Source organism: Bos javanicus, chromosome 11 (genome assembly GCF_032452875.1).
Source record: "Bos javanicus breed banteng chromosome 11, ARS-OSU_banteng_1.0, whole genome shotgun sequence".
Taxonomy (NCBI): Eukaryota; Metazoa; Chordata; class Mammalia; order Artiodactyla; family Bovidae; genus Bos; species Bos javanicus.
This window is the reverse complement of record NC_083878.1, coordinates 22,123,627-22,149,403: the sequence shown is the minus strand read 5'-3', so window position 1 is coordinate 22,149,403 and position 25,777 is coordinate 22,123,627. Positions and strand designations below refer to the sequence as shown.

The window sequence follows — 25,777 nt, the reverse complement described above, 5'->3', positions numbered from 1 at the left end:
AGGCCCAGCTGCAGATATTCTATGATAATTGCTCTGGGACAGGGCACAGTTTAGGTACAAGTGAAGATGATTAAGCAGGTGATTCTGCTGTGCAGCCAAGGTTGAAACCCATTGGCTTAGGAGGTCCAAGGATAAGGCCAGAAACTGTAAATCCTTATCACTGGCTACATGCCAGGCAGACCGCACACAGAGAGGAAGAGGGAGAGAAGAAAACTCAAAATACTTCAGTGAGGTTTTAAAAGAAGCTTGAAAAATGATATCTTTTGTCAATAGCATATGTGTGGGTGCCACAAAAGATAAATAAAAATGACCAACCTCACTGAAATGAAACAAGTCTGTGAAAAACAAGAGTTCTCACCTGTCCAAATGGCTAGGGAGACCTACTGCCATGGCTGAAAGACAGAAGAACACACCCAGATTAACAAGGAGGCAGTCATTTAATGCAGAGATCCGGTTAACATAAAGAGACAGGTTGAACAACAGACAGGACTTCAAACAATACTGCATAGTATTACAGGGTAACTCTTCCACGGTTGGTCTGTTTCTCTTATGATTTCGATTCCAGTACAAAGAAGGAGAAGAGACTTCAATTAAAAATAAATAAGGCAACAGAAGAATCTTCCTGTAACAAAAAACATCAACAAATAATGCACAAATATTTGGAGCTGACACAACAAGACACCATTAGGACAAGTTCTGAAGGTGCAGCATGAAAATTTAACAAGCATGGTACAACAACAAGAAAATTATACTCGCTTTGTTATGAATCCTTTTGCAAATAGAAATGACTCTCGGGTAATTGTTATATACAAACTTTCTGAAATAAGTGGCAATCGTACAAATTTTTCCATTGCAGTTTCCTCTCTTTCTAAACCGAGAAATGTTCCATGGCACTGTTCCCTACTCCTCATAGTCAAAGCATAAATAGTCATTAAAGCACTTGAATCCACAGTAGTCTTGTCCTTATAAAAGTATGGAGGTTTTGCATGATTAGATATCAGTCATCCACAAGGGGCTGGCAGGCAACAGACTGGAATGTAAAAGACGGTATTTGTGCTTGGGATCCTGACTCAAACTCTGCTCCGTCCCCTTCAAGAGTCGTCCGCACTGTGGACGGGGCCACCAAGCAGTGAACTTGAGTGTGGACAGTCATACCGTGGAGTCCCTGCCAGACTTTAGATGTGCAATCTTGGTCCAGCTGATAAATGGGTAAGCAATGCAGAGACCTCCAGCTGCCACAATAAAGCCTAAACTGCACCAGGCACAAAAGATAGACCAGCTGTAGCCGTGTTCCACATCATCAGGCAGGCTATAAATTAGCTTCGGGAGCCGGTTCAAATCATAGGAGATGCTGGCAGCGTAAGTGCAGAGGGAGATGGTGCAAAATATTCCTATAAATAATACAAAGAGAGCAGAGTGATCCGTTACTGTTTTGCCGGCTACAGGCAAATGCCAGACAGGCCTTTGTGAACATCAGATCAACAAATGAGATGATGAGTCCAAATTAATAAAAGATCCACAATTCTTTCACTTGAATTACTTCATTCAACAAACATTGGCAAAACCTTTATGTGCCAGACTGTATGCTAGGTTCTGGAGACACAGGAATGAAAAAAAAAGATGCAGGAAATTCTGGTAACTTGAATTATTCAGAATTATCTAAATTAAATGGTATGTATATATGAATTTTTTTCTTCTTAAAAACTTAGAAATTTTGATTATTTTTAAGGAAAAAATCTTCTATAATCACTCAACCCTAATACAAACAATTTTCATTTCCTTTTTATTGTTTTTGTTTATTTTATTTTTGGCTGCACTGGATTTTCTTTGCTGTGTGCACGCTTTCTCTAACTGCAGTGAGCAAGGGCTGCTCCCTAGTTGTGGTGATCGGGCTCTAGGGTGCCAGATTGGTAGATGTGGTGCTCGAGTTTAGAGGCTCCAAGGAATGTGGGATCTTCCTGGACCAGGGATTGAACCTGTGTCCCCTGCATTGGCAGGCAGATTCTTAACCCCTGGACCATCAGGGAAGTCCCAAGTCTCATTTCCTTTTGTTCTATACCTGAGTTGATGCATTTTTAGAGAGCTGCAGTCATACCAAGTCTTTCTTTTTCAATTAACATTATCCTTGAAATGTATCTGGTTGTCTGTGAATAATATCTCAAATTAATTTTTACAAGTTTCTTTTAAGGCACAGAGCTTGGCACGTTCTAGGGCTTCAAAAATCTTTTTTTTTTTTTTAATGAATGGATACAAAAATTTAAAATAATATAAATTAAATCCAAGAAGCTGGAGTTGATGTAAAATAGCTGACATCATATATAGGAGATCTATAACTCAACCGCTCAGAATGCAGGTAATTTGGGTGGCTTAAGGAAAATGAGAGTCCCTTGGACTGCAAGGAGATCCAACCAGTCCATTCTGAAGGAGATCAGCCCTGGCATTTCTTTGGAAGGAATGATGCTAAAGCTGAAACTCCAGTACTTTGGCCACCTCATGCGAAGAGTTGACTCATTGAAAAAGACTCTGATGCTGGGAGGGATTGGGGGCAGGAGGAGAAGGGGACGACAGAGGATGAGATGGCTGGATGGCATCACTGACTCGATGGACATGAGTTTGAGTAAACTCTGGGAGTTGGTGATGGACAGGGAGGACTGGCGTGCTGCGATTTATGGGGTCGCAAAGAGTTGGACACGACTGAGCGACTGAACTGAACTGAAGGAAAATGAACAATTTAATTTGTTCATGTCAACATGTTATATAGAATTGTCCTTTCAGAACACTAAAATCAGCATTCTGATAAAAATGCTGCAAAAGCCCAAAAGACAGGATTCTTAGTACTCATGGATGTAGATGGTTCTATTTCACCACAGTGGATCCCAAGGATGCTCCTTTTTGGTAGGCATGGGATTGCAATAAGGCAGTTGCCGAGCTGAAGGTGGGTAATAAATACAAAAATCCAGTCAAGTATCAGAATGTTTCGTTCTGTTCTGAGTCCTACATATCTGTTTTTAGTATTTTGGTTTATCCTTGTGTACAAAGGAGGTTATATCCATTTGCTGGAAAATTGCTTTGGTAACCTTAGGGATCTCTGCAGCATCTCCATAGGATTCGGAGACAGGTTTGGAACTGTAAAGAGAAGGTGAAAAGTAACAGACCGCTATATCCCGTTTTAATAGAGCTTTGGGGATCAGAAACACCAGAAGAAAACAAACTCAGAACAGGCAGCAGCCAGGAGGAAATAAAGATCACCTTAATGCCTCCTTTTTTCCCCTTAATGACATTTTTAAGTGATAGAATTTGTCTGCACTTAAATCGCATAAGGATACATTGCCTGAATCCTTTTCCAAATGTGCATTTAGAAATGTTTTAAATGAAAAGGACACTTGATCTGAGGTGATTTGATATCTCCTACTCTTGGCATAATTCTATTTTTAGACTCTAAAGCAATTATGTTTTATAAAATCTTGTTTTCTGACTTCTTGCTCCAAATTATTATGGTAAACACATTGCTTTTTGAGTTCTCTAAAGAAAGATCATGATGGAAATAAGTTTTTCATAAAGAATTGGTCCAGTTAAAACCAGAATACTACTCTGCTTTTTTCAAACCATGTAAAGAGCAAATGTTCTTGCATCTACATGAATGTTTTCAATGGCAGCCAAACAAAGACAATGTTTTATATGTAACAAGGCCCGTCTAATGAGTGCTGGTAATAGAACAATAGGCAGAAGAATTTGATCTCTAGAGTGTCAACAGGTAAAATACTAAAAATAGAACAGTAACCTGCTCACAGGAGAACCAACTCTAATCTGCATTTATCTGTCTGCACACAGCTGAGTGCTTGAAAGTGAAGCTTTTTACAAGTAACATATTTTTAATGACCTCAGAAAGTATGAGTTCAAACTAAGACTCTTAAGCAGCCTTTGATGTCCAAATGCATTGGGCTGGGATGAAAATAATATGTATTCTGGTCCCCAGCTCTGCTACTAATCTCTGAGTTTCGTCTAGGAAAGAAAATGAGGGCTTGGTTCCTGAAGTCCCTCGCTGTGCCAATTTTCAGAGACTCTATTATTCCACAATATAGCATAGAGCCAGGCCATTTCCCAAAATTTCCTAGTGAATCTAGTACTCAGTATTATACAGCTAAATAAAAATTGAAAGAGTCATGAATTTTTCTTTCTGCACGTACTCCTTTTGATTTTATACTAAACTTAGATTTTATTGGCATCTCTCCCCTACCAACACCCAAAACTGCTTTGAGTGAAATGAATTTTTTTTTCCCTTGGTTTCTCCTCATTTTATTATATAAACAATGATTGTACAACAATTAGAAAATGCACATAATACAATATTGTGATGGTTTTTGCCATACATTGACATGAATCAGCCACAAGTGTACATGTGTCCCCCACCCCCCATCTTGAGCCCCCCTCCCGCCTCCCTCCCCATCCCATCTCTCTGGGTTGTCCCAATGCACCAGCTTTAAGTACCCTGCTTCATGCATAGAAACTTGGGCTGGTCATCTATTGGGTGAAATGAATTTCAGCGTAACAACACCAGCTCATACTGAATAGAAAAAGATTGTAACCTGAGGATTTAATCTCTCTCTGCCCTGAGTGTCATGCCCAGGGCACTTAGTTTGTGCTTACCTCATGGACACTGTGAATGATATCACTAATAGAAGTTTTTTCCCCCCCAGCAAGTTGCCAGAGAGCTGAAACTCCCCTAAAATGTATACATTTGTACCCACACCCCACACCCAGGAGCAAAAACTGGCAAATTCATGGCATGCTTTTTGGCTACTGACCTCACCCTTGGATCCATCTTGCTTCGCAAACATGACTGCTTCTTTGTCTTATTTGTATTTCTTATTTTTATTTATCTTATCTTGAAATATACACATCTCTGTGCCACTTAAGTTCTTTCTGAAATAGGACATCACCAAACCTTGATGAAAACCTGCTTTATTTCCTTCTGCCTTTACTCTCTCAGCTGGGATGGGGTAGAAGAGACTCCATGAGCCCATAAATATGCCTGATTTCTACCCCTCCCCCTCCCCACAACTGTCCCCAGAGGCTGCTCTTCTGGGGACATTGTTTTCTCCCTCCGAGATGCTCTTGAAGTGGTTCTGAGTGAGAGAAAAGTAAAGATGAGCCAAAGAGCATATCTAGGAATTTCCCCTTTCTGGACCCTCACAGCTCTAAGGAAGTTTGCACGCACATAGCTGCCACAGCTCTTATTCATGGGCTGGGCATCACTGTTTCTGATTATTACAAAGAAATGTAGGGACAGGAGACAAAGCAGTGTTTCCAATGCTTGAAACCAGCTTTTGGAAAAGAGGCCTACTCCATTCAAGATATAAGAAGAGGAAAGAAAAACCCTTCTAACTTCAAAGACACTAAGGAAAAGTGTTTAAAGGACGAAAACATCTTTGGTGCAGCTAGATTAGTAGTCTTGGTCAGTTTTGACCCTGTTGAATTCTATTTTATTTCCCTACACATGTCTTATAGTCTTCATGTGTGTTAGTTGCCTGGGTTGCCTTAAGAAAGTAGCAGCAGTCTGGATGGCTAAAACAACAGAAATCTATTTTATCACAGTTCTGGAGGCTAGAAGTCTGAGATCAATGTCCTAGAAAGGTGAGTTTCTTGCAAGGCCTCTCTCCTTGGCTTAAAGCTGGTGGTCTTCTCCCTGTGCCTTCACACATCCTTCCCCTGATAATATTTGAGTCCAAATTTCTTCTTTTTTATAAAGACACCAATCACCTGGGATTAAGGCCCACCCTAATGACCTCATTTAGATTTAATTACCTCTTTAAAGACCCTGCCTCTAAATACAATCACACTCTGAGGTTCTAGGAGTTAGAACTTCAACATATGAATGGGAGGCGGGCCACACAATCCAGCCGGTAACATTGTGTGCATGTGTTCAATGTATGAAGTACATTTCTATCCCTTTTATCAGATCAGATCAGATCAGTCACTCAGTCGTGTCCAACTCTTTGCGACCCCATGAATCGCAGCACGCCAGGCCTCCCTGTCCATCGCCAACTCCCGGAGTTCACTCAGACTCACATCCATCGAGTCAGTGATGCCATCCAGCCATCTCATCCTCTGTCGTCCCCTTCTCCTCTTGCCCCCAATCCCTCCCAGCATCAGAGTCTTTTCCAATGAGTCAACTCTTCACATGAGGTGGCCAAAGTACTGGAGTTTCAGCTTTAGCATCATTCCTTCCAAAGAAATCCCAGGGCTGATCTCCTTCAGAATGGACTGCTTGGATCTCCTTGCAGTCCAAGGGACTCTCAAGAGTCTTCTCCAACACCACAGTTCAAAAGCATCAATTCTTAGGTGCTCAGCCTTCTTCACAGTCCAACTCTCACATCCATACATGACCACAGGAAAAACCATAGCCTTGACTAGACGAACCTTTGAAGCCTAAGCAAAACTTTACTATTTTAAGAGTTATTTACTCAGTTTGATCCCTGGGTTGGGAAGATCCCCTGGAGAAGGGAAAGGCTACCCATTCCAGTATTCTGGCCTGGAGAATTGCATGGACTATGGAGAAGGCAATGGCACCCCACTCTAGTACTCTTGCCTGGAAAATCCCACAGACGGAGGAGCCTGGTAGGCTGCAGTCCATGGGGTCGCTAAGAGTTGGACACGACTGAACGACTTCACTTTCACTTTTCACTTTCATGCATTGGAGAAGGAAATGGCAACCCACTCCAGTGTTCTTGCCTGGAGAATCCCAGGGACGGGGGGAGCCTGGTGGGCTGCTGTCTCTGGGGTCGCAGAGTCGGACACGACTGAAGCGACTTAGCAGTAGCAGCAGCATAGTCCATGGTGCCTCAAAGAGTCCGACAGGATTGAGCGACTTTCACTTTCTTTCACTTTCACTCAGTTGCTCAAGAGTTATTTATAAGTGGAATTCCCTGGAGGTCCAGTGGTTAGGACTCTGCACTCCCACTGCCAAGGACACAGGTCCCTGGTCAGGGAACTAAATTCCCACAAGCTGTGAGGCGTAGCCAAAAAATAAAAAAGAATTATTTGTAAGCCCCTTCTAGGTTCCAGACCCAGTTCTGATTATCATAGAGGTAGCTGAGTTGAATGAGTTCTTGATGGTCACAGCCATCATTTTCTTGACACTAACGTGATCATGAACCCCAAATGTTCTTTCCATTCACTTCCAAGCACGCATCTCAGGGAAAAGGAGTAGAGACCCCTCCCCACCCCAGACTTCCTGTAAGTTCCACATGGGGCCTAATAGCACAGAGGATATGGGAGTCAGCAAAACCTGCTGAACAAAACTGAGTTCTACAATGCAGTGAGTTCTACACACCTAAGAACCAATTCATTCCAAACTGCCTTCTGTAAGATTTACCTTGGAAAAGGAAATGGCAACCAACTCCAGTATTCTTGCCTGAAAAAATCCCATGGACAGAGGAGCCTAGCGGGTCACAGTCCATGGGGTCACAAAGAGTCAGACATAACTGAAGCGACTTAGCATGCAAGGTTTATCTAGGTAGCAAGTTATTTCAGATAATGTTGCCTTTTTGTCAGTAGCAACTTAGTTAATGCGAGATATGGGATGAGGGCATGGAAAGATAAGGTACCAACCTTGCATTTCAAAGTTCTAAATCAAATGATCCTTCTTAAAAATCCACGAGGAGAGAGGTCACATCTCTTTCTTCTTCTCTTAGACTTTTCCTTCATTTTCTCCTCTCTCCTGACCAACCAGGAGCTCCCTGGGGCAACCACCACTGACACTTTTCAGCCCAGCTAGTGGTGCCAAGGGAAAGGAGTTTATAAGTCCCAAGCCTCTGTCCTGGCTATTGCTGGTAGCATCGTCAAAAGGGTGAATAATTACTGGTTCTGAAGAGCCCTGTAGGCAGTTACTTTTCTTATAAAATATTAAAAGGTTTTCTGCCAAAATTCTTAATTAGAAGATACAGTGATATCACAGAATTACAAGACTGGAAGGGATATTTTCAGATCAGGAAAGAAGTGAATTTATGCTGCATCTCAGATCATCAACCGAATTTCCTTCCCTAAACTCTTCTCAGTGCCCGTGGCCAGCTGGTACAGTATAATTAGGGTAACTGGGCCCACTCTTCTCACCATCCTCCTTTGATGTGCTTGAAAGGCAGAAGAGAGCGGAAGTTGCTTCATCCTGGTTAGCCTGTTTGATAAATAACGTAGCTGCAACACCCAAAGGCATAAACATTGATTTTTTTTTTTTCCCCCATTCCTTCAAAAGATGGCCTGCCCATCATTCTGGTCTCTGCAATTCCACACACACACAAAAAGCTTCATGCTACTTTTCACACAGATTACTCAAAGAGCGATTGCTAAGTTGCCTTAACTAAATGACTAGGCAGGACTAACAGAGACAGATGACACTTCTTGAAAAAGTCAAATACATGATCCACAGGCTGTAACTACTAAACCCAGAAAGCATGCAATTGTCTTCTGAGAGATTGCAGCAGTGTAATTGACCAGCAAATCTTGGTCTGATGTGACACAAGGCTATTGACAGTCCTTATTGATCTTGCCTAGTGTGAATATTCATATGTTTGGCTGCAAAAATGTTAATGTATTTGATTTTAGACCCTGCTTAGGGTGTTAGATAATACAGAATACATGCACTATATTACCTTTCTAAAAATCTAAAAAATATATATTTTTAAAATCCTGAATTCCAAAGTGCACCTGGCGCCAAGAGTTTCAGATATAGCATTAAGAACCTATAGTTTTAGGAAATAATCAATAGATACCCTAGATAAGTCAATACATCTAAAGAGGAGGCCTTTTAAAAAAACAAAAATTGAATGTATTGAAGCAAAACAATGGATTGCCTAATGTGGGTGTTACCCATCCTGGAACTTGGCTGGGGTGGCCTGGACTGTTTCTTCTTTCTCTGCTGTCCCAAAAGCCCTGTATTGTTAGCAGTGGTCACTCCTGGCACAGCCTATGAAGGGGAATGGAGGCCCCAAAATATTTGCATTGAATAAATTAACTTTTGAAAATATTTATATGTCTGCTGCTGCTACTGCTGCTGCTAAGTCGCTTCAGTCATGTCCGACTCTGTGCGACCCCAGAGACGGCAGCCCACCAGGCTCCCCCGTCCCTGGGATTCTCCAGGCAAGAACACTGGAGTGGGTTGCCATTTCCTTCTCCAATGCATGAAAGTGAAAAGTGAAAGTGAAGTCGCTCAGTCGTGTCTGCCTCCTTGTGATACCATGGACTGCAGCCTACCAGGCTCCTCCGTCCATGGGATTTTCCAGGCAAGAGTACTGGAGTGGGGTGATTTATATGTCTAACAAATGATAATCATCATTCTATCACAATGCTGATCTAATGAAAGCATCACTTGAAGCTGAGGCACATACTCACTAGCAGTGCCCAAAGACAGTGCTGTCTGGTCAAGGGCAGCCCCCCACCCTGGATCATTAGTCTTATTTCCTTTGTCCTCTGGATACGCCTCAGTGACAGGGTGTGTAACCCAGAGGACATGAAGTCAGAAGGTTTTATCTGGGGCCCTGTGCCCTTGGCCCTGCTGGCGGACTGCTTGAGAGCCCCAAGGGAATTAGGATACGTGACAGTTACAGCCCTGCTGTTCCACATGTGGGTAATCAAGAGCTGTCTGTATGCAATACGGCAGAAGGAGAGATTGTTTCCAAGTTTCCATTTTAACATCTTAACTGTCACATCACTGAGGATCTTCATTGAAGGTTTGACTAATAAATTCAGGTAGAGTGAAGATGCCAGCGCCTTAGAAGAGGCTAAGATTAGCATCAAAAATCGGTGGGAGTGACGCTGACTAGGACTGCCGAAGACATTTCTGCTTAATTAAAATCAATTCTTTTAACCCTTATTTGCTCTCATCTGCTGCTGCTACATGGAAAGGTCCTATAGCTAATTTATCTCACGCAGCGGATTAACACAGCTGTCTCAGTGTTTACAAGGAAATGGAAAGGTATTATTTGTAGTAGCAAAAATGAAACAAACCTCCCTAAATCCCATAGTACAGGACTACAGCACAGCAAATCCCCTCCATGGAAGAAAATGCAGCTATTAAAATTGATTAAAAACGGAACACAGAACAATATAGGGACATGGGGAATGGATTTGGTAGAATGTTAAATGGAAGCCTAGAAAACAAAATACTTCCCAAATGATGAAGGTTGCAAACATTTTTCTTCTTTTTTTCTTTAAACTTTCTCTTCTGAAATAACTGTAGACTCAAACGCAGTTGAAAGAAGTAAAATGGTGAGTAGGATGGAGGATGAGTGGGAAGGAGGCTCAAGAAAGAGGAGACACATGTACACTTACAACTGATTCATGTTGTACAGCAGAAATTAATACAACATTGTAATTATAACCCAATTAAAAAATAACTTGTGTGTAGGCAAGATCCTACATTACCCATCACTCAATTTCCCCGAACAGTAATGTCTTATGACGTTAGGATAATAGCACAACCAGGAAACTGACAATGATACAATCCATCCACCTTGTTCAGATTTCACCATTTTTATACACTCACTTGTGTGCACGCTTAGTTCCACGGAATGTCACCATGTGTGCAGATTATGTGACCACTTTCATGGTCCAGATACAGGGCATTCCCATCATGAGAATGCCCTGAATTATCTACCCTTTTATAGCCACAGCCACCTCTCTCCCCTTTGTTTACTTTTGTTTTCATGAGACAAAGATGTGGGCAAGACTTGGTTTAGGATAAGGAAAATATTTTAACAACCTAATTTTTCAGATGGTGACATCTATAAGTGGATTTTCCCTTTAGTCCAAAAAAAAAATGTTGTTTGGACAATCAAAATCAAAAACAAAAAAAGCCAAACAGTGTTATGTGGTGTCTGTTTATCCTCCGGGACTGGTCATCAAACTTCAAGTTCACAAGTTTGGGATTCTGGAGGGGGGTTGCAGTGGGGTTTTGCTATTGTGGCTATTGTTCTGCTTATTCTTTTTTGTTTAACAATTGCACAGGGACTTTGAATGATAAATCCTGCTGAGCCCTGAGTCAGTCTGGCCCGAAGTTACACATTCAGTTGAGGGTTGAGTGGAGGCAGGTGGGCCTGGCTCAAGAAACTCTGTTCCTAATTCTGCTCCTAGCGACCCAAGACTGAACTCCCCCCTCCTCTCATTTAAAACTAAACAAGCCCTTCCGCCTCCCAAGGAATGCTCACTGAGGCTGGCTTTTATGGCCCTATGATTTATTTTTATGCCAACAATTGTTTTATATCTAAGAGCATCCTAAATTATCCATGCATTACCCACATTAAAAGTGTCCTTTAAAAACTAATACTGAAAAACCCTGTGGTTACTACGGACTACATAGGAAGGGGCCTATAGATCTTGAGAAATATAAGTCTGACCAAGGAACTAGCCAAAAATGAACTGAACCCACAACACCCACAAAAAAACCAAGAAAGTCCTAGATATATTTTTATTATTTTTACGATCATTCTTTCTTTTTTAATTAAAAAAAAAATTTTAAGTCCTCTATTGTTCCTTTAATTTTCACTTTTATAACCTATTACTTTGCAAAAAAAAAAGACCCTATTTTTTTCTTCTTCAGCAAACTTCATATATACATATTTTATAATTTTTTGACCTTGTTTTTTTTTGTTTTTGTTTTTGTTTTTGTTTTTTTCTTCTTTTCTTTAACATTGTATTTTTGAAATTCCAAACTCTACTCTAGATTTTTAATTTTCGCTTTTTGGTATATGTTATCAATTTTGTACCTATAGTTTTTTTTTATATAATTTCTGTGACTTTTTTTTTCTCTTTTTCTTCTTCGTCTCTGTTTCTTTCTCTTCTTCTTTTATATAAAATTGTATATCTGAAATTCCAAACTCTACTCTAGATTTTTAATTTATGCTTTTTGGTATTTGATATCAATTTTGTACCTGTATTTTCTTTATAATTTTTGTGACATTGTTTGTATTGGTTTGTTTGTTTTCTCTCTTTATTTTTCTTCTTCTTCTTCTTTTTTTTTTTTTAACATTGTATTTTTGAAATTCCAAACTCTACTCTAGATTCTTAATTTTTGCTTTCTGGTATTAGTTATCAATTTTGTACCTGTACTTTCTTTATAATTTTCGCGACCTTGTTTGTTTTTGTTTGTTCTTGTTTGTTCGTTTTTTCTCTCTTTCTTTTCCTTCTTTTCTTTAACATCGTATTTTTGAAATTCCAAACTCTACTCTAGATTTTTAATTTTTGCTTTTTGGTATTAGTTATCAATTTTGTACCTGTACTTTCTTTATAATTTTCGTGACCTTGTTTGTTTTTGTTGGTTTGTTTTTTCTCTCTTTCTTTTTCTTCTTCTTTTCTTTAACATCGTATTTTTGAAATTCCAAACTCTACTCTAGATTTTTAATTTTTCCTTTTATGTATTTGTTACCAATTTTGTACCTTTAAGGACCCAATCTTCAGGACCCATTTTTCACTAGGCAGCGAGATTACTGGCTTGACTGCTCTCTCTCCCTTTGGACTCTCCTTTTTCTCCACCAGGTCGCCTATGTCTCCTCCCTAACCCCTCTCTACTCTACCTAACAAAAAAAAAAAAATAAAAAATAAAAAAAAAAATAAAAACTAATACTACTGAGGCTTTTGTCTGACCCTCAGCCCCTTTCATTTTCCTAAGGATACAACGTGGGGCCTTTTCAGGGCTGGGGGTAGTGAATCTGTACTTTGATGTCTATGAGGACGAGAGTTTGAAAAATGAGGCCTCAGCTAATAAAGGAAGGGAAGAAAAGGGAGAAGATTTTTAGCCTCCCAGGGCTACAGTCCTTCAGTCTCTGTGTAATCCCCCAAACTTGGAAAAGATGTTCTGCTAAGAATTTTTCAGGACCCAGGTGACTTCTAAGTGCTCTGTTCACAGTGATCATCCAGATTCCAGATCACTGCCAGTTACAGCCTCACACAGAACTTAGAAGGAAGGGCCTCTGTGGCAGAACTGGGTTAGGCGGGCTGACTGGTTGACCATTTACCTGTCAGTCACGAAAGACAGAGAAGACAGTGCCAACCACCGAGGGGTGCTGCTGCCTCCAGTTAACACCAGCTTGAGTAAGTGGCCGTGACAGTGAGAAGTGTCAGAAAACCCAGTCATGCTCACTTGAGTAACAGGACTCCAGAGAAGCAAAAATAAGCTTACTCAAAGTGCCTGCACATCTAGAGTAATAGCGCCCCAATGCTAAGCGTACTCGGGTGAGACTGCTAACTTGGCACTCACTCATCACTATCACACTCATGTCCTGAGAAGCAGCAGGAGGAAAGGTTTTTTTCCCCAAAGCCACGTTCAATTTCAGCCTTCAATTCAGCTCTTTTGACTCCTTCTTAGGCAAAAATGTCCTTCACCAGCTGTGTCTCCACACACTCCCCACCCAACCTCCTGCTTTAAAATGAAGTCACTGCTCAGTTTAAAACCTTCTGGTGACTTCCATCACCCTTGGATTAAAATCCAAGCCACTGCCCGCTTCTCTGCCTCACAGGATGCTGTCCCTCCCCTCCTTGCTCTCCGGCCACACTGGTCTCTCTGTAGCTCAAAACACAAGCATCAACCCGGCCCTCCTTGGGGCTTGGCATTGTGCCTTCCTCTGCCCACAGCACACTCCCCATTTAGAATAGGGTCCCCTAGGCCAACTCGTTTCTCTTTCTCACAGCTTTTATGGCTGTCATAAATGATCATTTGTGTCTCCCCACAACAGAAATGGAGAAGGATTTTATTGCCTTAATCTCTGTGTGTCTTTAGTATGTAAAGCAGTGCCTGGCCCACAGTAAGTCCTCAAAAAATATCTGTAGAATAAAATGAATGAATGTGTTTTTGTGCGTAAAAATGACACCAGGGACTCCATCACTAAGGATGGACTGAGCTGACCTTCTGCCCAGAGGCATGGGCTGTGCTGAGCTATCATCCTCTGCTGGAGGGTTCCTGAGAACCAATGGTCCACTTTTGCTAAGAGTCCACATCAGAGCTAGGGGGCAATATGAAAGAATGGGACAGAAAAATCAGATCTGCCTCATTCGGAGATTAAACCCAAGACATCTCCATCTAATCTTGCAATGCACCACAATAGGGAAATCAGGACTGTGTTTTTAACATTGCTATTTTCTTTAAATTCTGTATTGCCTACCAAAGCCAAAGAACCTTTTGGTTGCTTTTCTCACAAGTGAAAATAAAATTAACAGAGAGATAACAAAGTGAAGCTACATGCTGCAGAATAGCCTTCACTTTTTCTGGGAAAGGTGTCAGAGGTGCTCCACGTACCTGTCATGAGGAAAAGGAGTCCAGCCACATGCTGGGTCAGGCTTTCCTCCCAGAAGAAGCTGACCGTGGCCACAATGCAGCCACAAAGCAGGACAGCCACAGCCATGCCCAGGAAGCCAGCAGTGATTCTTCTTAAATCTAATCTCAAATACAAACATTCAAAATAACAAGAAGGAGAGTTATTGAAAATTAGAGAATGAAGAGCTCTGTATACACTGTGAAAATTAATAAGTTGCATGGATAGGCATAGTGTCTATAGGGCCAAGGTGATTTAGGAAATAAACTTCCCAGGTATTCAGTAAGAGGACAGACCGGGTATAACGAATTGAGGTATCAGCATCTGCCTTCTCTAAATCCATGGAAAAGTCCATACCAAGTAGAACACAGACCAGAGGACACCAGGGCAAATGAGGGTTATAGATAACGAGTTACTTAACAAACTAAGAGTCTGTTTGCAAACAAACAAGGTTGTACTGAACAAACTGAAGAAGGTCTGCAAAAGATCTTTATTATCCTTCAAAGAGCAACAGAAACCTAGGTCACCACCAACTGCAGTGACTGTAATTAATTTGACTTTGGGGAAAAAGTCTAAAAAGTCAGCTACAGTGAAACATGGTTTTACCTGCACACCAAGGATGCCAATTATTTTATTTTTCAGTTATATTTCCTCCTGCTTATTTTCAAAAAGAATTTGAGAAAGTGAAAGCAGTTGTACCTAAAAGGGGACCCAAGATGCACATATAAGACACCTGCTCATAAAGGCCCTCTCCCCTTAAACACAGGTCCTACAACCCACGCATCCAAGTACTCAGGTTAAGGAAGGGCTGTTTTCATGGCCAAGCCCACTGTATATGCAACTGTCAAGTTTGGTCTATCACAAAACCACCAATGGTTGTGATCACAGGGCCAGGAACCCATCCCCTCCCCACCTTCTGGGCCATAACCAAAAGATGGACTGACTTCATGTGCTTTGGTGCCCTGGGCTTCCCTGGTGGCTCAGATGGTAAAGAATCTGCCTGCAATACAGGAGAGGCAGGTCCAATCCCTGGGTCAGGAAGATGCTCTGGGCAAGGGAATAGTAACCCATTCCACTATTCTTGCCTAGAGAATTCTATGGATGGGGGAACTTGGTGGGCTATAGTCCACATGGTTGCAAAGAGTCAGACATGACTGAGCAATGAACACTGAATACTCTGATTGCCCACCCTCCTGTTATTTTCTTTTTCTATTTTCCTCTCTCCTTTTTTAAATTTGAATGCAGATACTTTTAAAAATTGTGGCTAAATTTCTCTGATCCCTCTTAAAGCAATAGATCCCAAACATAAGGCTGACCCTGAGACCAGTCAACAGTCCTGGGCAAGGTGGATCATGCACACCTATGCACATACAGAGCCCAGACAATAGGCACACCCTGCTGCATGAATGTGGGCGGCTCTGCGAAGGTGCCCAGGCAGACACCACCTCACTGTGTGTTCCTGTGGCTCCCGGGCAACTCAGGGTGGTGTATACAGGGTAAATTATGGTAGCTTCCAGTCTTGGCCTTGTCACACATGGTTCATCCCTTTCTTTCAAAAGAATTTCTTATTTCCAGCTCAGAGCATCTATACTGAATCAGGGCATTGCAGCCTAGAAGAGAAAGTGTATACATCACAGAGCTAGGGGTCACAGACACAGTTCATTTAAAGGGGCTGTTTAATATTACAGTGTAGGTCATTTTGAGACATTCAATATCATCATAGCTCAGCCACCATAATCTCACAACCTCCTAAATTCCCTGTGATTCAAGTTTTATTTACTATGGCCATTAAAATGTATACACACAAGGTTCAGATATAATCCACTTGGGATTCGCATTAGTACCAGACATGTTAAGCTTATCTGGTAAACATGGTACAGATCACCAAGTGTGACTGTCTTGGAAAGAGCCACGCCTGAGACTGCTGAAAGCATCTTTCCATGAGAACCTCAAAGAGGATTAGGAGGACAGTGCTCAATGTGGTCTTGTTGGGCAGTGACAGGGTACAAACTCAGAGTAAAGAGATAAGGTTCTTTTTCAGGACCCAGTAATGATCTTTTCTCACCTAAAACCAATGACTATGTGGCTTTCTGGATAGATGATTAAGGCAAAGAACCCCAAACATGCTCAAAAGTAATTATAAGAACACTTAGATAAGGCTCTAACTAAGGTCTGTTGAGAAATGACCATTAAGATCAGCCAGCCAAAAATAATTTTCAGGAATTTTCAGGTTTATTAAGAAATAAACCACATTTAAGCCAAGGACTTTCCAAGTTCTAAATGTGCCGATCACAATATCTATAATATTATACCACTGTTGTGGGCAGTATCTTAAGAGCTTCCATTTATGTGTTTGAGATTCAAAATAGAGCCCTTTGCTCTGCAGAGAGATTTTACTTTGCAAAATGAAACTCTGCCTTTGTAATGACTTTGGTCACCAAACAAGATCACTGAAGTCCTTGCACTGACTGCATTGGAAACGACAATGTCAACCTCTGACTGCGGTAAACACTAAAAAGAATTAGGCCTAGTTTTTTTTTTTTTTTTTTACTTTCCTGTATTAGCTATCCCTAGGCAACGCGAATCAATAGTTTTCAGGTAAATATCAGTTTTCTTTGATGTCACGCTGACGATCCTTTCTAGACTTTCACATTTTCCTGACAGTAACAAAAGAGTTCCTGCCATCAAGATGTGGAGGTAACAGACACCTTCTGAGAAAATTATAACATACACTCAATAAAGATATTTGAGTAGAAACACCAAGGTCTGAGACAGAAACGGTAACTAAAATGAATATTGGATAAACAAAACAAAAATAAGAGCACCTAAGGTATAATCTCCTGGGCTCATTGAGACAATTACCAGATCAGGGTCTTGTACCCCATGACTTGGTAAAGGAAACACCCAGGATGTGGCTTGTATACAGATGCCACCAGGACAGACAAGCTCACTGCACTGTCTCCCAGAACCCCACGCCTCACTCTCACACGTCTGATCTGCAAACAAGCTGTGACCTCGGCATGGTGAGATGACCCTCTGAGTCTCTGCCCAAGTCAGATGGGGCCCAGAGGCCCACGCAGGATCAGCACAGCATCTTTCAGTCCAGATCTGAAACGGCTGGTGGGAATACTTTTTGTTCAGAAAGACACCGCTTCCTCTCTGACCCTTTCCCGGAAATACTCACGAAGCAGGTGCCATTCATCTTGCTGGATTGTCTTGGTCAAATTGAAAGGGATGTTTCGTAAGCGGATTGGCTGAGAAAAGTGGTACTTGATGGCTGTACATCGTTGTGCAATACCTTGAAGGAAATAAGAAATGTGAGCTACTAGTTTGTGCATTTGTAATAGAATTCTGGAAACTGAAGGCAGGGTAATGCATCCTAAACTGGCTTGAAGGGACAAGGGAGAAGAGTCTATTGATTACTCTCATTAATAGAGACAAGTCAAAGCAGTAAAAACCCAAAACATGAAATAATTTTTTAAATCATGTTTCCACCTTTGAATGTATTAAATTTGATAAGAATCTAAACTCCCTTAATTGTTTTTTTCAACATTGAATTTGTGTTAATTAAACACAAAACTCCTCAAGGAGACATGGTCTAAAAGTATACAGAGGATTGGGAGAAATCAGCTTGGAATGTTAACACAGATAAATCTCATGCATCCAAATTTGATCCAACCTCAAACTCTCAAATAATCAAAAAGTACATCAGGAAGTGTGTTGTTTGTAAACCAGAAGACATTTTTCCATAAAGAATCTTCCACATGATGGTTTAAGTGGTAATTAGGTCTCCAGACAACCCACGAGAACCTAACTAGCCCTAGAGTAGCTGAAGTAATTCCTTAATACAAATTTTATTGATCTGAATTCAACGTCCTAAAAGCAAGGGTAATATTAAAAGGAGAAAGAAATGTGTTTCCTCCCTTTTCTGGTTGTTTGCATAATATTTTGAAAGGGGAAAATACCTACTACTTTATCTAGCAACTTCTATATTCCCTTCCAATCCATGCTTTTATTGCATAGATTAACATAGGCCTATTTTTCCCCTAAAATTTGCTGAATCCAACAAAAGTATCTATCTTCCTTTCAAAGTAAAATATAACAAAACTTTGTTGTTTCCTTGTAAATCACCGTGATCAGTTGTTTGGATAAATGCAAACTGATTAGATTAATTTTTAAAGAGCTGTGAGTAAATGTTAATCCTTTAACTCAAGCAGCTGTTAAAAAATATTCTCATAGATGCAAATAAATCTCTAATTGGTAGACTTGGAGTAAATGTAATAATAAAGTGAAATTTTTTTAAAGATCAGACATTGAAAAGGGAGATTAATATTTGAGCACAGTTAATATCATGAGCCAGTTAGCCCCTGACATGAAGGCACCTACAGAATCATCTCTCATAAATAGTTTCTCAGTCATTAGTGTTCGTAAGAATCACCGGGGGAGATAGTTTAACGTGCAGACCCTGGACCTCACCAAAGATATTCTGAATCAAAAGATTTGGGACGGAGCCACAAACCTGACTTTTAACAAACATCCCAAGTAATTCTGATACAGGCAGCTGAAAAATACTACCCAAGACTATGTCTGCTTTTTGGAAGCTTATTTTTCTTTTCCTTATGAAACCATAGATTCTGCAAAAAGCTCAAAGCTCCCTTTTACTTTTCTCTTTGGTTGTGAGGTCTATAAGGTATGTAAGTTCAGTGTTTATATATGTTATGTGTTTATAAGTCAGAAAATTCCTGTGCTTACAAAGAGCAAATGATCTGGGCTGAGAATAATAATAGATAACAGACTGAAAATGTATTAATGGTTTACATTTGTGTTTTTCAAAATTATCATTCTACTTGATACTCATCCTTGGGCTAACTTTGAGGCTCTGTGTAAGCAGGAACTGAAGGGCTAAAGCAGAGTTGAACGACATGCCCCAACACACACACACGGTCCATCAGCAAAGACTGGTAACCTATTGGTTCTAGGCAGTTAAGGACATTTCTGTATAGTCATTAGCTTCCCACTAAGCTAGTCAAGCAGAGACTTTAGGGCCTACATATGACAAAGGATACAGACTTCACAGAATTAGTTCAGTAGAGTCACTAAACAAACAAACAAAAACTATTGACACAAAAAACAATAACAAACTCTGAGCAGGAGGGAGAATCTAATTTCCAGAATTGCTATATAATTTTAAATGCCCAGTTTCAATTTAAAACTACAAAGCAAACACAGAAAAGGAACATATGAGTCATACATAGGAAAAAAAATAGGTCAGTCAATAGAAACTATCACTGAAGAAGCCCAGACACTGGATTTATCTAACCAAGGCTTCACAATTCAAGGTTTTGTTTCTTGGTTTTTGTTTTCTGTTTTTAACACACTGCCAAATATGTGAGATCTTAGCTCCCCAACCATGGATTGAACCCCTGCCCCCTGCAGTGGAAATGTGGAGTCTTAACCACTGGACCACCGGGGAAGTCCCTAACCAAGACTTTAAATCAAATGTTCTAAATATGTTAAAAGAATTAAAGGAAACCATGTCCAAGGGGCTAAATGCAAGTGTGAGAATGATGTCTCACCAAATAGAGAATATTAGTAAAGTGACGAAATGTATGAAAAGAAAAACAAATAGAAAATCAAAAGTTGAAAAGTATAATAACTGAAATTAAAACATTTATTAGAGGGGCTCAACAAAGTTTTGAGCAGGCAGGAAAAATAATCAGTCAACTTGAAGATAGATCAATTGATATAATCCAGTCTGAGGAATATAATGGGAGTCCCAGAAATGAGGAGAGGAAAAAGGGACAAAAAGAATATTTGAAGAAATAATTGTCAAAACTTTCCCAATTTGATGAAAAACATGAATCTATACATCTAAGAAGTTTGATGAAGTAAAAAAAGGACAAACTCATATTCAGACACACCATCATCAAACTCTTGGAAGCCAAAGATGGAGACTCTTGAAAACCACAAGAAAAAAAGCAGTGTATGATATGTAAGGACTCCCCAAAAGACTGGACACTGATTTCTCATCAGAAACCATGGAGGCCAGAGGGAGTATTCAAAGCACTGAAAGAAGGATTGTCAACCAAGAATTTTGAATTCAGCAAAGTTATCCTTCAGAAATGAACAGAAAATGAAGACATTTCCAGTTAAACAAAAACTGACAGAATGCGTCACTAGCAGACCTGCCCTATAAGAAATAGTAAAGGAAGTCCTTCAGGCTGAATGAAGTAACAGTAACTGAATCCACATGGAGAAACAAGAAAACAACAAAAACATTTGTAACGTTACAAAACAGGGAAACATAAATGGAATTACACTAAATATAAATAGACCAAACATTCCAACAAAAGCAGAGATTGCATTACAGATAAAACAACATGATCCTTATGTGATACCCACTAGAGACACACTTCAGATTCAAAGACACAAGTAGGTTGGAAGTAAAAGATGAAAGAAGATACACCATGAAAATAGTCACCAAAAGAGAGATGGAATAGCTATACTAATATCAAACAAAATTAGACTTTAAGACAAAAACTGTTATTAGAGACAAAGAAAGACATTTTATAATGATAAAAGGGTCAACTCACTAAGAAGATATAACAACTTTAAACACATTTTATCCACTTACCAACAAAGCCCCAAAATACTAAAAAAAAAAAAAAAAACTGACATAATTAAAGGAAGAAATAGACAATTCAACAATAATATTTGGAGACTTTAGCACTCCACTTTCAATAATGGTAGAATAGCGGAGAGTCAAGAAATAAACAGAAGATTTGAACAACACTATAAACCAACTAGACAAAACAGGCATCTACAGAACACTCCACCAAACAGCAGAATATACATAATTTTCAAGCGTACATCAGACACTCCCCAGCATACACCATATTTTATGCAATAAAATAAGTCTCAATGCATTTAAAAGTCATGCAAAGTATGTTCTCTGACTGCAATATAATGAAATTGGAAATCAATAACAGAAGGAAATTTTGGAAATTCAGAAATTTGTGGAAATTAAGTAACACTTCTAAACAATAAATGAGTCAAAAAGAAATTACAAGGAAAGTTTAAAAACACTTTGAGATTAATGAAAACAAAATCACAATATGTGAAAATCTATGAGATGCAGCACGGAGAAGGCAATGGCAACCCACTCCAGTGTTCTTGCCTGGAGAATCCCAGGGGCGGCGGAGCCTGGTGGGCTGCCGTCTATGGGGTCGCACAGAGGTGGACACGACTGAAGCGACTTAGCAGCAGCAGCAGCATGAGATGCAGTTAAAGCAGTGCTTATAGGGAATTTACGCCTGTAAATGCCTACATTAAAAGAGAAAGTCTCAAATCAGCAGCCTGACTTTCTGAAGAAACTAAAAAGAGAAGAACAAACTAAACCCAAAGCAGAGAGATTACATAATTAGGGTAGAAGTAAAGTTAGTAGAGACTAGAAAAATGAGGAAAGTTTTTTTTTTTAATTTATTTTTTAAAAGATTAATAGAATTGATAAATACTTATCTAGACCATTCAAGGCAAAAGGAGAGAAAACTTGAGTTACTAAATTCAGGAACAAAACAGAAGACAACACTTCACAAAAACAAAACATGGTAACAAGAGAATACTGTGAAAAAATTATATGTCAACAAATTAGATACTACAGATTATACGAGAACTTCCTAGAGAGACGCAAATTACCAAAACTGACTCAAGAAGAAATAGAACATGTAAACCGATCGATATCAACTAAAGAGCCTTGAGTTAGTTATCGACTTAGTTTAAAAAAAAAAAAAAATTCCCACAAAGGAAAGTCCAGAACCAAAGAGCTTCACTGGTGAACTTTACCAAATGTTTAAAGAAGAATTAACCATGTTTCATAAACTCTTAAAAAAAAAAAAAAAAAAGAGGAGGGAACAATTCCCAAATCATTGGATGAGGCCAGGTTTGCCCTGATATGAAAAACAAAGGCATCACAAGAAAAGAATATTACAAAACATTTCTTATGACTATGTATTCAAAAGTCCTCAATAAAGTACTAGCAAACTGAATTCACCAACATATAAAAAGGATAGAACATCATGACTAAATGCAATTTATGCCAGGATGGTAAGGTTGGTTCAACATAAGAAGATGAATTGATATAATACGCCTTATCGATAGAATGAAGTGCAGAAACCACCTCATAGATGAAAAAAAAAAAAAAAGCATTTGTCAAAATTCATTTGGTACTCACCAATTCCCCTAAGAATTAGACATAAAATAGGTATTATTAATTCCATTAGGTGGGAAGAAAAATCTGATGCTCACAAAGGTTAAGTAACTAGACCAAAGCAATAGAACAAAGTACAAAGCAATAACCGCACTTTAACATATACAGTGTCACCCAAACTTTGCATAATGCTCACTCAGGAAAGTTAGGAATCCTTAACTCTTTTAGAAATGCCTCTTAATTCCGTGGGTAGTGAGACCTGTAGTTAGTTTGTTTTCATGGAAAGGCATTTTATTTTAAACACGGGAGTGTATACATGTCAATCCCAAACTCCCAATCTATCCTTTCCTCTCACCCTTCCCCCCTGGTAATCATAAATTCAAGAACTGTAGTTATTAAATGAACTGTCAGTTTGAAGTGAAAAACAAATTTTTCAGTTTAGTACAAGCATATGCTCTTTTGGAAACACACCTGATACCCAAATTGAGGCTTCTGTCTGTACATTTTCCATACCTTTCAACACACATTATTCAGAGACTGGATTGGCTCATGGTTGACTCAGTGGCCTCATCCTTCCTGCATCTCACAGAAGCTGCTTAAGGCTAGATATGGGGTTGGACTGGGAAGAAATTCTCTCAGACTCAGAGGGCTGGCCTTCTACCAACTCCCGTGCTAAGAATATCTTTGGTCCCTTGCTAAACATCATTACTAATACTCTCAGAGCCCATTTCCTCCTTCACCCCTGCTGGAAATGGGTGTGATCCCAGGGGGCAGAGGCAGTAGCAGAAAGGAGGCGACCGGCCAGCCCAGTGTTCTTCTGCTCCCCACACATGCCAGGAATGAGGTAAGCAGTGCACACGCAACCAAATTATCTTTCCTTCCCCAGGAGGCTTCCAGGCTAAATTTAAACTGCCAAGAACTCTGAAATGAGAAGACATAGGAAGCGTGGAGAGTGACAAGGTCTGAATGGAGCACCTAAAATCCCAAAGATTAGGAGTATGGTGGGGAACCCAGAGCAACTTCCTTGAGTTTGCAAGAAAATGCTCTACAGCCCGGGAGTTACACTCCCTTGAAAGATTATTCGAGATTTCAGGCAGAAGTGGGGGTAAAGATGGAGATAGGACAGATCGCAGTAGGGTCAGAGGCCTGCCATTAGCTCTTTTATATCCTTTAAACATTTGTCCCACCATCATAGCAGAAAGTCAAATCGATTTGAAAAGGAAAGTATATTATTAAGTTCTAATTTCCTATGGCATGCACATAAAACTGACAAAATGAAACTTCATGAAAATCACACAGGAAAAGGCCTGCAGTTGCTTGATGGTTTGCTAAAGACAAAGTTCTTCTGATAAAAAGACAAGAATATGTATATACCTAAAGGGTGGTCAAGATAGAAGTTCCGTGAGATATACTGAAGAGCAATACTATGAAAATCCACAAGGAGGCATTAGATGCAAATTTTTTCAAATCCATGCATGCAAACTGAAATTAACTGGCTTTCCAGGCTTAGAGAGCAATGAATCTGGTTCTCTGGAAAGGAACACAAAAAGCATGAGATCATAGCACCAGATGGCATCACACAATGGGGGGAAGAGACACGCAGGGGGTTGAAAAGAACAACTTGTGGTCTATATTTAGTGATTAATTAGCTTCTTAAAGGGCCAATCAGTTCAGTTCAGTTGCCCAGTCGTGTCCAACTCTTTGCGACCCCATGAATCGCAGCACGCCAGGCGTCCCTGTCCATCACCAACAACAGAGCCACTCTAATGATGATATAAACCATGGAATAAGATATATAGACTATGCTGCACAAGGGTTAAAAATGGGGCTTAGGGGCTGGTGAATTTCTGTTGTTTCTGATGCTTAAGAGAAATGAATCAAATTCTGAGCTAAGTTACAGAAACTCACACTCTAGGTAAAATGACTGAGAAAAGTGAGAAACAGCAGAAGATGCTGTAAAAAATCATCAATCAATGACGAAGCAGTACATGCAGTGGCTAAAGGCCTTGCAGTCAGCCAGGCTCAGATTTGAATCCCAGCTGTACGATTTTGGGCAAATTACGTAACCTCCCTGAGACTCAGTTCCATCATCTGTAAAAGAGTGGGAACAATGGCAGATATTTCATGGGGTTATTGTGGGAAACAGAGATAGCACGGGATGTGGCCCACTCTAAGGCTCAGTAAACGTCAGCATTGGATTACGAGTTATCTCTCGGCATCTGCCCATGTTCACCACCAGAACAATCAGACACACTAGGAGTCTGAACCCTAAATGAGCATCGCTGTTGCTGCTGCTGCTAAGTCACTTCAGTCGTGTCTGACTCTCTGCGATCCCATAGATGGGAGCCCACCAGACTCCCCCGTCCCTGGGATTCTCCAGGCAAGAACACTGGAGTGGGTTGCCATCTCCTTCTCCAATGCATGAAAGTGAAAAGTGAAAGTGAAGTCGCTCAGTCGTGTCCAACTCTAGCGACCCCATGGACTGCAGCCTTCCAGGCTCCTCCATCCATGGGATTTTCCAGGCAAGAGTACTAGAGTGGGTGCCATTGCCTTCTCCAAAATGAGCATCGCACATCAACCCAAATGCACAGAGAAATACACACACACACTCATGAAACACCTGACTGTACAACAGTCTAACCAGTGGCTTTTCTGTTTCCTCTCCTCCACCACCTCTCAAGACTTCTATCGAGTCTTCACTTCACACCTGAACAGCTGGCTAACTGGCCACTTTGCCACTATTTCCCCACCTTCCACCCCACCCTGCATGCCACAGATAAACTTGCTGTGTGAAGGTGTGGGGCCTCTGGAGCCTTAGGTGCTCATCTATAAGGTAGGATATGAAAACCTTTATGATTGTTGCTATATCCACCTGCCTTTCACAGTATCATGAATTTAATATGTTTCTTTAAATTGATAACTCTACCGAAGCCTTTGGCTGTGTGGATCACAATAAACTGTGGAAAATTCTGAAAGAGATGGAATACGAGACCACCTGACCTGCCTCTTGAGAAACCTGTATGCAGGTCAGGAAGCAACAGTTAGAACTGGACATGGAACAACAGACTGGTTCCAAATAGGAAAAGAAGTATATATTGTCACCTTGCTTATTTAACTTCTATGCAGAGTACATCATGAGAAACGCTGGGCTGGAGGAAGCACAAGCTGGAATCAAGATTGCAGAGAGAAATATCAATAACCTGAGATATGCAGATGACAACACCCTTATGGCAGAAAATGAAGAACTAAAGAGCCTCTTGATGAAAGTGAA

The 25,777-nt window shown here is 40.3% G+C and overlaps 1 protein-coding gene across 2 annotated transcripts in view; it reads right to left on the bottom strand.

The window, feature by feature from the left end:
- Window positions 1-418: 418 nt before the first annotated feature.
- Window positions 419-25,777, bottom strand: part of TMEM178A (transmembrane protein 178A) — a 286,152-nt gene continuing 260,793 nt past the window's right edge. For both annotated transcript variants that reach the window (XM_061432152.1, XM_061432151.1), the window contains 3 exons: window positions 17,485-17,598; window positions 14,285-14,422; window positions 419-1,391 (listed from right to left, as the gene is read on the bottom strand). In XM_061432152.1, coding sequence (XP_061288136.1) covers window positions 1,150-1,391; window positions 14,285-14,390 — 348 coding nt within the window. In that variant the 5' untranslated portion in view covers window positions 14,391-14,422; window positions 17,485-17,598 and the 3' untranslated portion in view covers window positions 419-1,149. The remainder of the gene's footprint in view (window positions 1,392-14,284; window positions 14,423-17,484; window positions 17,599-25,777) is intronic.